The sequence below is a fragment of the Peromyscus leucopus genome, chromosome 1, assembly GCF_004664715.2.
Source record: "Peromyscus leucopus breed LL Stock chromosome 1, UCI_PerLeu_2.1, whole genome shotgun sequence".
In the NCBI taxonomy this organism is placed as follows: domain Eukaryota; kingdom Metazoa; phylum Chordata; class Mammalia; order Rodentia; family Cricetidae; genus Peromyscus; species Peromyscus leucopus.
In genome coordinates, this window is record NC_051063.1 from 120,916,383 (window position 1) to 120,929,533 (window position 13,151).

Sequence of the window (13,151 nt, forward strand, 5' to 3'; positions counted from 1 at the left end):
CTGAGAGCAGGCAAAAACCTGCCTGGGTTCAAGGAAAGGGGACATGCTGTCAGGAACACTTTTGTAAGATGTAGCCTGTCATCAAGAACACTTTCAAACGCTTAAAAGACCGTTTTTGGTTGGGTTGAGAAGTGATCCTAGAAAGGGTGGGGCCATGATAGAGGAGTGCAGTGGGAGTTAAGGTGTGGACAGATGTGCTCACAGGATGAACCAGCATGGATATGAGCGTGAAATAGAAATGACTACTGATGTCCCACCTGTCACGCCAGGCATTCTGCTAGACCGTCATTTGTGATCACAGCCACCTCACCAATGGTGGTCCTGTGACAGTGTATTGGAAGGTACTGAGCCTCGGGACAATGACTGGCTTGTCTGCCTGGGATATGGTGGGGCAGAGATTGTCATTCCTTCTGTGACCTGGTAGACATGAGCAGGCCCAGAGCTTTAAAACACAGCACACCAGGGGAAACAACCCCCGACCCCCAGCCTGTTCGTAGCATGGGTGTGGCCAGTAGAATATTTGCTTTGGTTGGTTTTGAGTATCTGTAAGCCAAGCTCAGGACAACTCAGTGTGAATCCTGATGATCCACAGCAAGTACGGTTTATTAGGTCTGGGCCAGGGGTTCAGATCCTCATCCCTAGTCCTCTGTTCCCATGAAATAAGGATGACATGGGGAAGGCCTGGCAAGGACCACAGACAGAACACCAGAGACCATTTATTTCAGGGCCCTGCCGATGGATGGGATGTTGCTGGCCGGCACAACCTGCTGGCCTCTCCAGAATTTGAAGCCAAGACTTCTGCTCTTCATGCAAAGGCCTTCAGTGACCCTTGCAGAGCCGAGTCTCACCTACTCTGAGAAATGACCGCCTATTACTGGAGCTGGCATGCTTATTTCTCCAGCCCACTTTGCATTTTGCCCTATAGCGGATAAGTAGGTGAAAAATCCAAGACACCATTTGTATCAGCCTTTTAGATCTAACAGAAGTTAAATTTGATCCAACAACAAAAGGTGTGGGGCTGGGGAGACAGTGGTCAGCAAGGTGCTTGCTATACAAGCATGGTGACCTGAATTCAACCCCCAGAGACCAGAGAAACACAAAAACAAAAACAAATAAAAACAAATAAAACCAAACAGACACACGGAAACAAAAGAACCAGGTGTGGGAGCATTTGCTAGCAATCACAGACCCGAGGAAGCAGAAAGACACAGCTCCCTGGAACTCGCCGGGCATCCAGCCTAGCCTATTTGGTCAGTGAGAAAGCCTGTCTCAAAACCCAAGGTGGATCGCATCCCAAAGAATGGTACGGCAAGTAGGCTTAACACGGAGACAAAACCAGAGAGAGAGACGACAGAGAGAGATCAACAGTCAGTATCCCAACCCCAGGGAACAGAGCCGCAGCAAGAAAACCAGATAGATCTAGGCAAAATGTCTGAACCAGCCTCATCAAAATGCAAATGTGTCCAATGAGCCCTTCGACTAGAGCCCACCCCTCATGATGTGAAGAACAAATGGAGGAGCAGAGGAATTATTAAACTCTACTAAAGGGGGAGAAGCCGGCTGGACTGTGAGGGGATCATGGCTCTGAAGAGTTTTCAAGCAATCAGTGTCAGCCGCCAGAGATCTCTCCTTTCTTCTATGAAAAGCAGGACTCTGAATGTATTTGAAAAGCTAAGGAGACAGCATTTGTCCCTATTGGAATGGCAGGTTTTGTGGCAATTGTTAGATACCGTGGGCTTGTCCTTCCTTCCTTCCTTCCTAATGGCAGCAAGGCCTGATGGGGCCAGGGGACCAGAGCACTCTTGCCTCACCCCCATGACTGAGGACATAGTGAGGTATATGCCAGGGGGCTCTTTCCAGACTCCTCTATGCACACGGGAGCAGCTGGCCCCACACAGAATCACGTACACAGGTCACAGAACACTCCCTCCCTCCCAAAGACACAATTTGGCCTGGGTCAGATTCAAACTGGTTTCATGGGGACGTGAACTAATATCAACTCATGAAGGGACAAACATTTAGGAAAGGATGATGATTCTGACAGAAGATACAACAAATATTAGGCGGAAAGTGTTTTTTTCCTTAAGGCTTATTCTGGGCTTTAAAACGTATTTTCCAAGTTGGACATCTTTGTAGTGGGGGCGGGGGAGTCTTGTGTTAAAAACTGGTATATAAAACTGCATCAGAAAATAAACACAGGAGTCTGGGAGAAAAGCCTGGGAACTCCAGATGCCAGAAGAGGCAGGATGACAGAAGACGGTTACCTAAGACCAGCACAGAGACAGGTGTGTGACGGCAGGACGCAGGGCCCTGGACCACAAGGACTCAAAGCGTGCCTGAGCCATGGCTTTGTCTGGTGGCCATAGCAGTATCTGCCCTGCCTGCCAGGTGTGTACCACCGCAAGCTGATGGACAGCTCCTTCCACACCAGCACCGAGAGGAAGGAGGCGTGGGGTGTGGGGGAGAGGGGGAGGGGCTGCTGTCCTGGACTGGCACCCCGAGACTTCCTGTTCACCAGGGCATCTCCAAAGGCCACAGTAGCTCTTCCGTGGTCTTTGAGGATCACCAGCTGGAGCTCCCGAAGGGCGGGCGTCTCTTGCCAACTGTGTCAGTGATGGAATTTCCTCACGGCCTTCTGAAGGTTGGGGTAGAACTCAGCCATGCTGCGAGGGAAGAAGGAGTCTACCACGCTCTGAGGGAGGTAGCCGCTCAGGTCTGTCTGGAAGAAGGTGACCAGATTGGTTTTGTTGGGCTCCCTGAGAAGGAAACAGGAGCGGTGGGTTAGATACGTACCACAGAAGCGTCTCGCACAGAGTCACGACCAGCAGACGTGGCCCAGACAGGGTGTTCATTTCCCTCCTGCTCCGGACCCAGTGCCCAGGGCTCCTCTCAAACTCCTTGTTCTGGGTAATAACATATCTTTTAGGGGACACACTGCCCAGCCCACTGCAAACACATTGGGGAGCTGGGGCCATGCCCTGGATACATACAGCTGTTCCTTGTGGCTATTAATAGCTGTTTTCGATGGCCCTTTCCGGAGGTCAGCAAGGTTAAAACTCCTTCCATGCCAAGGCTTCCTATGAACATATGGTGGAGTTTTCAGCCTGTGCGATTTGTGACCCCACAACACACTCTGTCACAGATATGTTTATTAAGTCTGACATGAAAGAAGTTTGCGAAACTGGAAAACAGTGCCTTTCTTCTCAGTTTTTATTTGGAAAAGCTGATTATTCTTTATAAAATGTCACTTAGTATGCAATTCACTTACTACTATTGTGTGAACAGAATTTTTTTTTTTTAGGTTGCTCAATCTTAATTTAAAACACACCACATAATGGTAACTACAGTTTAGATGGACTGGAGTCTGGTGAAATTCTCAATCATATTTTAGGAGGCGAATGGATCCTTTGATTATTTTGGAGAACTGGGGGCCAGTTTCTGTATGTGAAGAGACCCTGGCAAGGGGGGGCAGAAGCCCAAATGCAGGGTCCCATCTGCTGGTGAAGCCGCAACAGGGGATTCGATTAATCCAGAAGCTAAAATCAGATTCCACACAGAAGAGGAAGTGGGGCATGACCGAACAGGAGCCTGGAGGGGTCCTCATGGTCACAAACTCTGCCGTGGCCAGGTCTGGAGAAAGCATGGGGCGTTTCCCCCTCCCCCACCACGTGGCGTTTTATTTCAGTGATCCTGTCCACAGCTTTTTGGTCACATCGGAAACTCCACACAACACTGCACCTCAGAGGTTCTCAGACACGGAACTTCTGGTATTGGAGACTAACCCCCCCTCCCTCCCCAGCTGTATAGACAACTACTGAGGCCTCAGGAGGACAGGGCAAGTGGATGAGCAGTACAGGAGAGCATGGACTGCTCTAGACTGGCATTTCTTTACCCCTGTGCAGACAGAGAGAGAGGAGGGAGAGGGAGAGGGAGAGGGAGGGAGAGCGAGAGCAAGAGCGAGACAGAGACAGAGAAACAGACAGACAGAGGAGAGAGTGAGAGGAGAAAGAGAAAGAGAAGAGAGAGAGAGAGAGAGAGAGAGAGAGAGAGAGAGAGAGAGAGAGAGAGAGAGAGCGCGCACTCTGGGGGTGGGGCTCCCTTTGGACCTCAAATCCTGAGCACTGTCAGATTCCATTTCTCCCTCAGCATTCTGGGGCCCTTTCTCTGCGCCTCCTCCCCTGGGCTCAGGCTATCCCCCATGTTCACTCTGCTGTGTTCTCTCTGGGAACTTGAACAGCTAAGTAAGAAATCAGAGTTAGTGACCACATTTCTCTCTAGGGAGCCCTGGGCTGCATAGGACAGTATCACAGGAGGGCACGCTACACGGACCCATGGGGAAAGCCACAGAGGCTAAAAGGGGGCTCAGGGGCACCATGACTGTCCTCACAGAGAGCTGGGAGTTTGTCCTGACACTCTCATCAGAACACACGTGGAGCACAGAGAATGTTCCCTGCACACACAGTAGGTGCACCACCAAAGCTGCTACGATGCTGCTCTGATTCACAGCTCCATCTACTCTGGGGACATCAGAGCAGCTCACACTGACGTCGTGGCATGGCCGCTCAGACCTCTCTAATGCTCCCAGTTACTGAGGCAAGTGTTTGGCGCCGCTCCCACAATGACTGTACTTCCTGGCCTCTCCCCTGATCCAGCGCAGGGCTTCCTTCCACAGTTTCCCTTGTACCCACACCTGCTTCTACCCAGAGGAAGCCTGCACCCACATAGGCCACTGCAAGATGTGAGGCTCCTATCATGGAGACTCTCGCTGACCCCCTGGGTGACTCACTCCCACCAGAGCCCAGGTTCGTTCATCATCTTTTAGTTTTCTACACAGGACTTCACGTGCAGCAATTCCTAGTGTACATATAACATCATTACTTTCATTTGCTCCTTGTTTATCTTCTCCTGGCCCATCAGAATTATGCCCTCAGAGAACAGATGTTTCTTAAACACAGAAAAAAAAAAATACACAGTCAATAGAGAAGACAGATGGCTGGGTTTAAGCTGCGGCTTTATCACTTGCTTGGCTTGTGATGTTGGGCTAGTTATACAACCTCTCTGTCCTACCTAATCCTTCTATAGAACCTGGGCCATACCTCTGCTGCATCATCTAAAGCTTGTATACTGCGTATTCCCTAAGCCAGCCCTGAGATTCAGCCTCAAGGAGAAAGGGCTCTGTTCTTACTCCAGACACTCGGCTGCAATATGCCTGGCAACCTGGAAAGGCAAGGCAGGCCTCAGTGCCTGACTGCTGGGAAGCAAGCAGGGGAAAGTGGTCCAGAGCAGCTTTCCAGACCCAAGCCAGAGGATGTGGTCTCCTCAGTACTAGGACTAAAGCCGTGTGCGTGTGTGCATGCTGAAGCATGGCTTTACTATGGTCAAACTCAAAATCTTGAGACATTTAAGAAAAGCCTCCAAGAGATGTTTGGAGAGCGAGCTCAGCAGACACAGTGTTCTGCGGGGGTGTCGCGGGGGTGCTCTGTCTGGGTTTTAGTAGTACCCTAGGCACGGAGACCTGCCTCCTGGGACTGCGTGGGGAAGCCCACACCGTGCCCTCCGGCTGTCTGCGGGAAACACAGGGCTGCATCAGCAGGTGCAATCCCTCTCCTCGTTAACTTGGGTGGTACTCATAATAAACCCGTGCCCTTCAGGTAACTCATTACCCAGGGAGCTCTTGGCAAGATCCTGGCTGTGTCTGTGAGTGCATTCAGGGCTCTCCCGCTCCTGATTTACAACATGGTCTCGGAACTGTCCCCGAGGCCCTGAGCTCTGCCCCATTTCTGGTAAAAGAGGGACGGTCGCTGTGTACAACATAGGATGGGGAATTTGTTCCTGGAACCACTCTAGTCTGTATCCTCAGAGAGTACAGGAGATCCAGAGCTCAGGCATGGCACTGGCCTTTGACTATGGACACATCTCTGACCTATGCTAAGCCTCGGTTTCCTTATTTGCTCAATGTGACTGGGACATTTGCCTGACCTGTCCGGCGGGGCTGAAGAGAGGAATTCTTGCATCAAAATTAATCTGAGTAACACCTCCTTACAGCTTCCCCGGGAGCCACCTACAATGGCACATTGTGTCGCTGAGTGGCCTGCGTGTGACGATGCATTTTGTAACATCACTATTATTTTTGTGGGTTACACAGTCAAAGTGCCTGTTTTGTGAGTTCACGGAGGTGTCATGGTCAGGTCTGAGACAAAGTCCTCCACCCACTTTCCTTACCCTGGCAGTGGTTCACAGAAGCACCCGCATGGATGGTTAAATCCTCGCACAAAGCCTGGCTTTGGGGGACACGATGGGTGTTCCACGTGGGTAGCTGGAAGACATTCATGAGGTCAGTGAACTCACCTTCAGGCAGCAGGGTCACCACCACCAGCAACGAAGATCCGCCAACTGCACAGGCCCAATGACCGAAGTCCAGCAGGCCAACAAAGGGTTTGTACCTGCCGACTTCCTTAATGCTTACACCCACTCCAGTTCACACACACATGCGTCCTTACCCCCCACCACACACACTCACAAACACACTTGCACTCACTCCCACACACAGTTTTCTCCAACCCTTTGAGAATTTCAGAAGAAAGAACATTCCAATATATAAGGCTCAGGGTAGGAGGACAAAGATTCCTCTCTCAAATTTCAGTTCACAGAAGTGAGGATGTCGCCCCCCCCCATCTTCCCCAGCGACAGATGCAGAGGAATCGTAGGGCTCTGTTTCCCATAGGGCAGGAATGGGGCAGAAAGCAACCACATGATTAGGATGCTCCTGTGGTCAATCTGCACACTGACGGCATGAACTCTGAGCTCAGCAGGAATAAACACAGTGATGATGAAATATCAGACATAATAAATCTCAGGCGTATGGTCTCCCCATTTCAGACCCTCTGGTACAAAAATCTCCTCAACTCTAAGAGGGAAGAAGAAGGAACGCGTGAGCTTGCTGATGGTTTCTGATCACCCAGCTTTCCTCAAAGATCTAGGGGTGCATCTATGACAGCTGGTTGACACCTACCATCACTTACCATTGGAACTGATGGTGCCATCCTCATATTTCTTCACTAACACCAAGTCCACAAAGTCCCGGGGAGAAATAAGCTTCATGGCAGCCGAGGGTGTGGAGGTTCGGCTCACACACAGCATCTGTTGAGACAAAGTGGGCTCAGGTCTACTGAAGACAAGTTCATCTCATACACAGCAGCATGGGAAGCTATAAGCAGGAGAACCCAAAGGAAGCCTGGGGGCACTTGGGCACTTTCTAGTGGGTGCAACAAGGCCAAATGATTTCATCTCCATGTCTTAAAAAACAAAACACCTCACATGAGAACAGTGTGTGCCTGTAAAATGAGTCTTCTCCTCTATCCATCTAGTATCATCCTAACTTGCATTGCCCAGGGTAGAATCCCTCGCAGTGCTAAAGATCTACAGGAATACTGACTGCAATATTTGGTCACGGTGCCCCATATTGGACTCAGAATGTCAGTTTCCCCCATGCATAGTCCAAGAAACATGTCCATTTCTGAATTCCCGTATCTTGTAGCAGGCACGGTTAGACGTAACTGTTATTTTCAACAATCATAACATCTGCTTCTGATACCACCTGGAGCCCAAGGGAAGAGTCTATTTTTAAGAATGCTGAAGACGGAGTCACTTGTTACAGATACAAGTTCACTCCAGGTTCATGTCTCATCCACACATCCTTTACCTGTTATCTTTTAAGAATCAGGATGTTTGTGAGCTGTCCAAATCATGCTGATGAATGCCACCTGAAAGGAAGGGTCTTTGCCCCTTATCGGCAGTTTCTTCTAATGAACAAGACCCCCGCTCGTCACTGGCTTCTCTGCTTTTCGGGGTGCCTAAGTTCCCCAGCAGCCTGTGCATTCTCTCCTTCTGTGTCTGAAGGCTGTGTCTCTCTGGCAACAAGACAAATCTTCCCATGGACACATGAATTAATGAGAACAAAGAGTTCCCACACATCTCATGCAGAGATGAAAAATACTTTTTCTCTTTGTGTTTAATCATTCTTCATTCAAATTTCCAAATGTAATCGTGTTACCTTAATAAATTACACTCATACTTCAGTCCAGTTCTTTCATTTTTTTTTGTTTTTGTTATCAAAAGAAATACATGATTAAAAAAGTTTTTTTTCTCTCAATATGCATGACTATCTCTAATAAAACTTGGTGATGTCCAAAGAAACACATGCATTACGTGAGGGATAAAATGGAGTGGGATGTTGGGCCTGGTGGTATAAGCCTGCAATCTCAGCACTTGGTAAGTAGAAGCAGGTGGATCTCTGTGAGTTCAAGGTCAGCTTGATCTATACATCGAGTTCCAGGCCCACTAGGGCTATAGAAAGAGACCCTGTTTTTAAATAAAATAAAATAAAATAAATCAGCGGGCTGTGTAAAACAGAGTTCAAGGAAAAATAATTGCATTCTGATTAAGAAACATTTACTTCTTGTAGTTGGTGGCTTGCTTTGTTTATTGAATTGCAATGTGACCCTGGCTAGCCTGGAGCTCCTAAGTAGTGATCTCCACGCCTTCACCTCCTGGATGCTGGGATTACAGGTATGTGCCATTTTAAAAATGGGATGTAATAAATAAAAGCCCATATTACTTAGATAGAACTAAAAGAATAGTGCCGTTGCTTTGATCAAAACTAACAAACAGTACATGACAAAAATCGATGAACATTAAGCTGTGAACTGAATGTTAGATAACGACAGGTGTTGGGATGAGACATCATTTTTCAAAAATCTGTTAGAGGAGACACAAAAGTTGGAAGATTCACGCCCCAGAAGGCTAACTGGGCTCAGGCAGGGGCTATGGGGCTGCTGAGGACTGACATTGGCCCGGCCAGCGTTCAGGGAAATGGATGCACCAGGATGAGGGGCTCTGAGTTGTCTGCAGCATCAGTCCCACACAGCGACCCGGCATAGCCAGGGACAAGCTGGGGTCCCCAGAGGAGCCCAAAAGCCCCGCTAGCACCAACCATTCAGCCGTGCTGGAGAGGCAACAAAGAAGGAAACAGCTACACGCACCGAGGAGAATTCTGCTCTGCGTGCTGTGTGCGTGGGTGCGTGTGCGTGCGTGCCTGGTATACTGGGAGCTTGTGGTGCCTAGAAAGTAGCACTAGGGAAAAACATCCCCCGGGGAAGGAGCTGAGAGATAACGCCACTGGGACCCAGATCTGGAGCTGAGGTGAAGAGGGAAGAGTTAGAAAATCATTTTGGTTCCCTTTGAGAGGTGGCACTGTGACAGTTGGGAGCCAACTCTTGCTTGGCTCCTTTACCTGTGTGCACTTGGCAGCTTTGCTTTACCTCAGTCAGACCGTTGCCTTCCCCCGGGGCTCAGGATGGGGAGCTTGTAGCCAGGAATAGACACCCAATAACTTGACAGCACCGACGGGTTAACCATCATTATGGCTGCTCAGCTGTCGGCCTGTGGCTTTCCTAGCCCTTCATTCTCTTAGTCACTCAGCCACTGTGCTGAGACTGAGAGGTGCGAATATGCTGAAGAGATGCGGCTACTGTTGATTCCAAAGACGGTGTGCAGCGGGTGATGTTGCTGTGCAAGGGTGAGGAGTGGAACTTAGATTCCCGAGAACCCACATACAAGCTGGATAGCAGTGGTAGTTAGGCTGTAATCCCAGAAGGGAGAGAGAGGCAGGGAATCCCTGGCGCAAGCTGGCTAGAACTGCAAGCTCCGGATTCTGCAGGAGATTCCGCCTCAATGTATAAAGTGGAGAATGACTGTGGGAGAACTTCTTGGGGCTCCACACACACAAACATGCATGCATATACACATGCACACCCCCCCCCACATATATGCAAGTCCTTCTGTTATGACATTTGTATTATACACAAAAGGCATTAAGCAAGGGTTGCTCAACTTTACCCATTTGTACACAATACTTTGTATTCTCTCTCTGCATTCTCTTCTTTTCTTGGGCTGGTGTCACTTAAATCAGAACAGGAAAAATCTTACCTATTTATTGTGGTTCTAAAGGAAGCTATTTAACTCTTAGAAATGAAAAGAGAAAGAAAGAAAGAACGAGTCATTTGTCGTAAGTTAAAGGCAACTGCAAATTACTGCCCCATCCTTCAGACAACCCTGACAAAAACTCCCGCGAACAGACTGAACTGAAATGAGGTCAGGACAAAGACACCTGGAGCCACAGCTTGGCCAGCTGCAAAACACTGTGAGGTTTCACAATGCTCCCTGCTTATGTAAGCACCAGTCAATGCCCGAGAGGTCCTAGACAGCAATACTAAGATGCCACTCCAACCACACAGGTCAGCCTCCCGAGGGCTGCTTCTGTATGTGTTTTCACCATGATTTCCTATTCTTCGGCGCCTCTATGATCGAAATGAAACAAAATCTTAAGGTGACAGATGACTCCAGGGCAGGCTCATCAAGACTGGAGCTGCCTTCTATAACAGCACCTAGCTCCTGTGGCTATTTAAATTTCCATTTAGATTTGTTAAAATGAATAATTCATTTCCTCAAACCAGCCACCTTTTCATGCTCTGTGGCCCCATGGGAACTTGAGGCTCCCACACTAGACAAGGCAGTTGCAGAACAAGGCTGCCTGCCTTCGAGCAAGGCTTCCCGACGGGCAGGGCTGGTGTGCGGGCAGGCACACATTCTTAAAGGGGACACTGCCATCCAGAAGGGGCCGCTTGCGGTGGTCCTACTGTGGGCAAAGGACTGAAATGGCTCTGTCTAGGGACAAGGCTTCAAACTAGAGCTGGTGGTCTAAATCCAGGCCTGCCTCCGTACTGGGGAGCCCAGACTGGCCGAGGACTTCCTCATCTATAGCCCCCTGGCTCTGCTGAGGGTTTCTGGCCTCTCAGAGTCACACTCTTTCCAGAGGGCCAAGGCTGGGATGGTGTGTATGGCACTCCTCTTGCCTATAGGTGTTACAGATTCCTCTTGCCTATAGGTGTTACAGATTCCTCTTGCCTATAGGTGTTACAGATTCCTCTTGCCTATAGGTGTTACAGATTCCTCTTCTGAGGAGATAGGGTCAGGGTACTGCGGCAGGACAAGACAGTACAGATAACACACTCAGAGCAACTTACATCCGTGATGCTTTGGACAATTTCAAAGCTGGTCACGTTGTCGTCCCACTTCTCCCGGAGGCCTCCGGCCACTGGCTTTATGCAATCCCACACCTCTGCCGGTGTCCCACACAGAATCCCTTCTCCTCGGTACCTGGAACATAGAGAGGAATGTGACCCAAGGCAGCAATTAAATTCATTTATCTTAGGATTTTACCTCAAGTCTATTACATGTCTGTCCTAGTCCTAGGGCTGGCTGACAAAAAAGGAGCGAAAATATGCTAGCCCACCTCCCCTCCAGCCTGCACAAACAGGTTCTAAGCCCTCATCAGACTCAGCTTGCTGGAAACAATTCAAAACACAACCTAATGCTTTTCTGGAAGATGACTGGTAATCACAGAGGGCCAGGGTGGGTTTGAGTCTTTCATGAGGTAACCCCGGAGAAACCAGGAAGGAGTGGATGCTCTGACAAGCTTTGTTAGAAGTGTGCACTTACAGATTCCCTGGAAACTCCTCAGATGGCCTCCAGGAAACTGAAACTCCATTCTGTCAAAAGGCACAGAATCGTAGAATTTTAGAGCTAGAGGAAGTCTTGGAGATGAGATCTCAAGACATGATTCTCCAAGGTCACCCAACCCGTTCCTGGCACAGCTGGGATTCGTCATGGATGTAGCTGCCCCCCACAGCAGGTGATGAGCAAAAAGATCTTGGCTGGCTGGCCAACTCCAGGAGTTGTGGGAGGTTCTCCAATCGCCTTAAACGCCACCAAGAACTTTTGTTTCCTTAAGCAGTTTAGGAGTATTTGTTTAAATAAAACCAAAAGCGTCAAGGAAGAAAACTTGTTTCCCTGGCACTTCCTAGAAGGGATTGTATTATAATGTACGGAGGAAAGACTTGGCAGCTGGAGTTTCAGGTCCAATCCTAACCTCATACCAGTCAGGTGACCTTGAGTGTGCTTCTCATTGAAAGGTGTAGGAGTTTCCAGGAGTCCCAGAGAGCAGCCACCCTCGGTGGAATAGCTCTCTCAATCCTCCTCCGGGGTCTGCGGTGCAGAAAATCCCAGGGAGAGGAGAAGCCTGGGAGCTTGGAGGACTCCAGCCCCAAGGAGCAGTCTCCAGACCCCCTTTCCCGCCCAGTCCCTCACTCACGCCTTCCCGGCACTTCTTCCAGCCCGACTCGTCCCGTCGGTACCGGAGCACCTTCTCCGCCACCGCCTCACTCTCTTGCGTGGCCCACGACACGTCCATTGCGCCGGCGTGCAGGGACCCAGCTGTGCAGCACCGGTTCTGCTAGGCGGAAAACCGGGCCTTGGGCGGAGCCTGGAGCCCCGCCCCTGGGCTCCGCCTCCCCACCCTCAGAATTGGTCTTTGCTCTCAGACAATTCCGCCCCTCCTGGAAATTGGCAGGTCTGGAGATGGAGTCCCGCCCCTGCGGTAGGCGTCTTCTCTGGGCGGGTCTCGGGAACCCCGCGGGGCATCTGCGGGCTCTGAGTAGGGCCAGGAACCACTCGTAGGCTGGAATACGGAGTGGTGTGTTTCCCCTGAGTGCTCGGAGGCTTTTGGCCTCCACTGAGACCATGCAGTTTTCATAGCAAACAACTCCCTAGGGGGATTCTGCGGGGTGGCCCCGGAGAATGTGGAGGAGCTGGCCGTGGAGACAGGCAGGAGAGCCACTCACCTGTGACTACTGTTCAGGAGGTCGGCTCAGGGAGGTCTGCCTCTGACAGTAGAGGTTGAAGCCCATGGAAGCGCCGCGATTCTCACCTTTCGGATTGACTATCTGGTGCCTTGGCTGAGTAGAGGAAGAGACAACTTCGAAGGGATTGGGGTTTTAGTTGGGGAAAATGCTGAAACCAAGGTCGGATCTATTTAGTCCCAGATGCCCAGGGAGCTCTAAGTAGACATACACATCCAACATGTATTGGCACCAGGGGGAGACCCTGGCTTTCCCTTGAGAAATTTAATCCAGATTCTGGAGATGGAAACAGGAAGCCCAGGTATTAAAGGTCTGCCTGGGCAATTTAATGAGACCCTCATCTCAAAGTAGAAAAGAGATCTGGTGACAAAGTGAAGTAGTATCATGCTTACC

General features: G+C 49.9%; 1 protein-coding gene across 3 annotated transcripts; it reads right to left on the reverse strand.

Moving 5' to 3' along the window:
- Positions 1-582: 582 nt before the first annotated feature.
- Positions 583-12,375, reverse strand: Stard5 (StAR related lipid transfer domain containing 5). Of its 3 annotated transcripts, XM_037197774.1 has the most exons (7): positions 12,212-12,375; positions 11,560-11,609; positions 11,085-11,217; positions 7,023-7,140; positions 6,223-6,316; positions 2,991-3,077; positions 583-2,756 (listed from the first exon to the last, which is right to left on the reverse strand). In XM_037197774.1, exons 1-7 carry the CDS (start codon positions 12,308-12,310, stop codon positions 2,609-2,611), a joined length of 729 nt encoding a protein of 242 aa, XP_037053669.1. In that variant the 5' UTR covers positions 12,311-12,375; the 3' UTR covers positions 583-2,608. The 3 variants fall into 3 exon arrangements, with proteins under 3 accessions (XP_037053669.1, XP_028729655.1, XP_037053673.1); XM_028873822.2 differs by lacking the exon at positions 2,991-3,077 and having other exon boundaries at positions 12,212-12,373; XM_037197778.1 differs by lacking the exons at positions 583-2,756; positions 2,991-3,077 and adding an exon at positions 4,859-4,944 and having other exon boundaries at positions 12,212-12,374.
- Between the last annotated feature and the right edge of the window lie 776 nt (positions 12,376-13,151).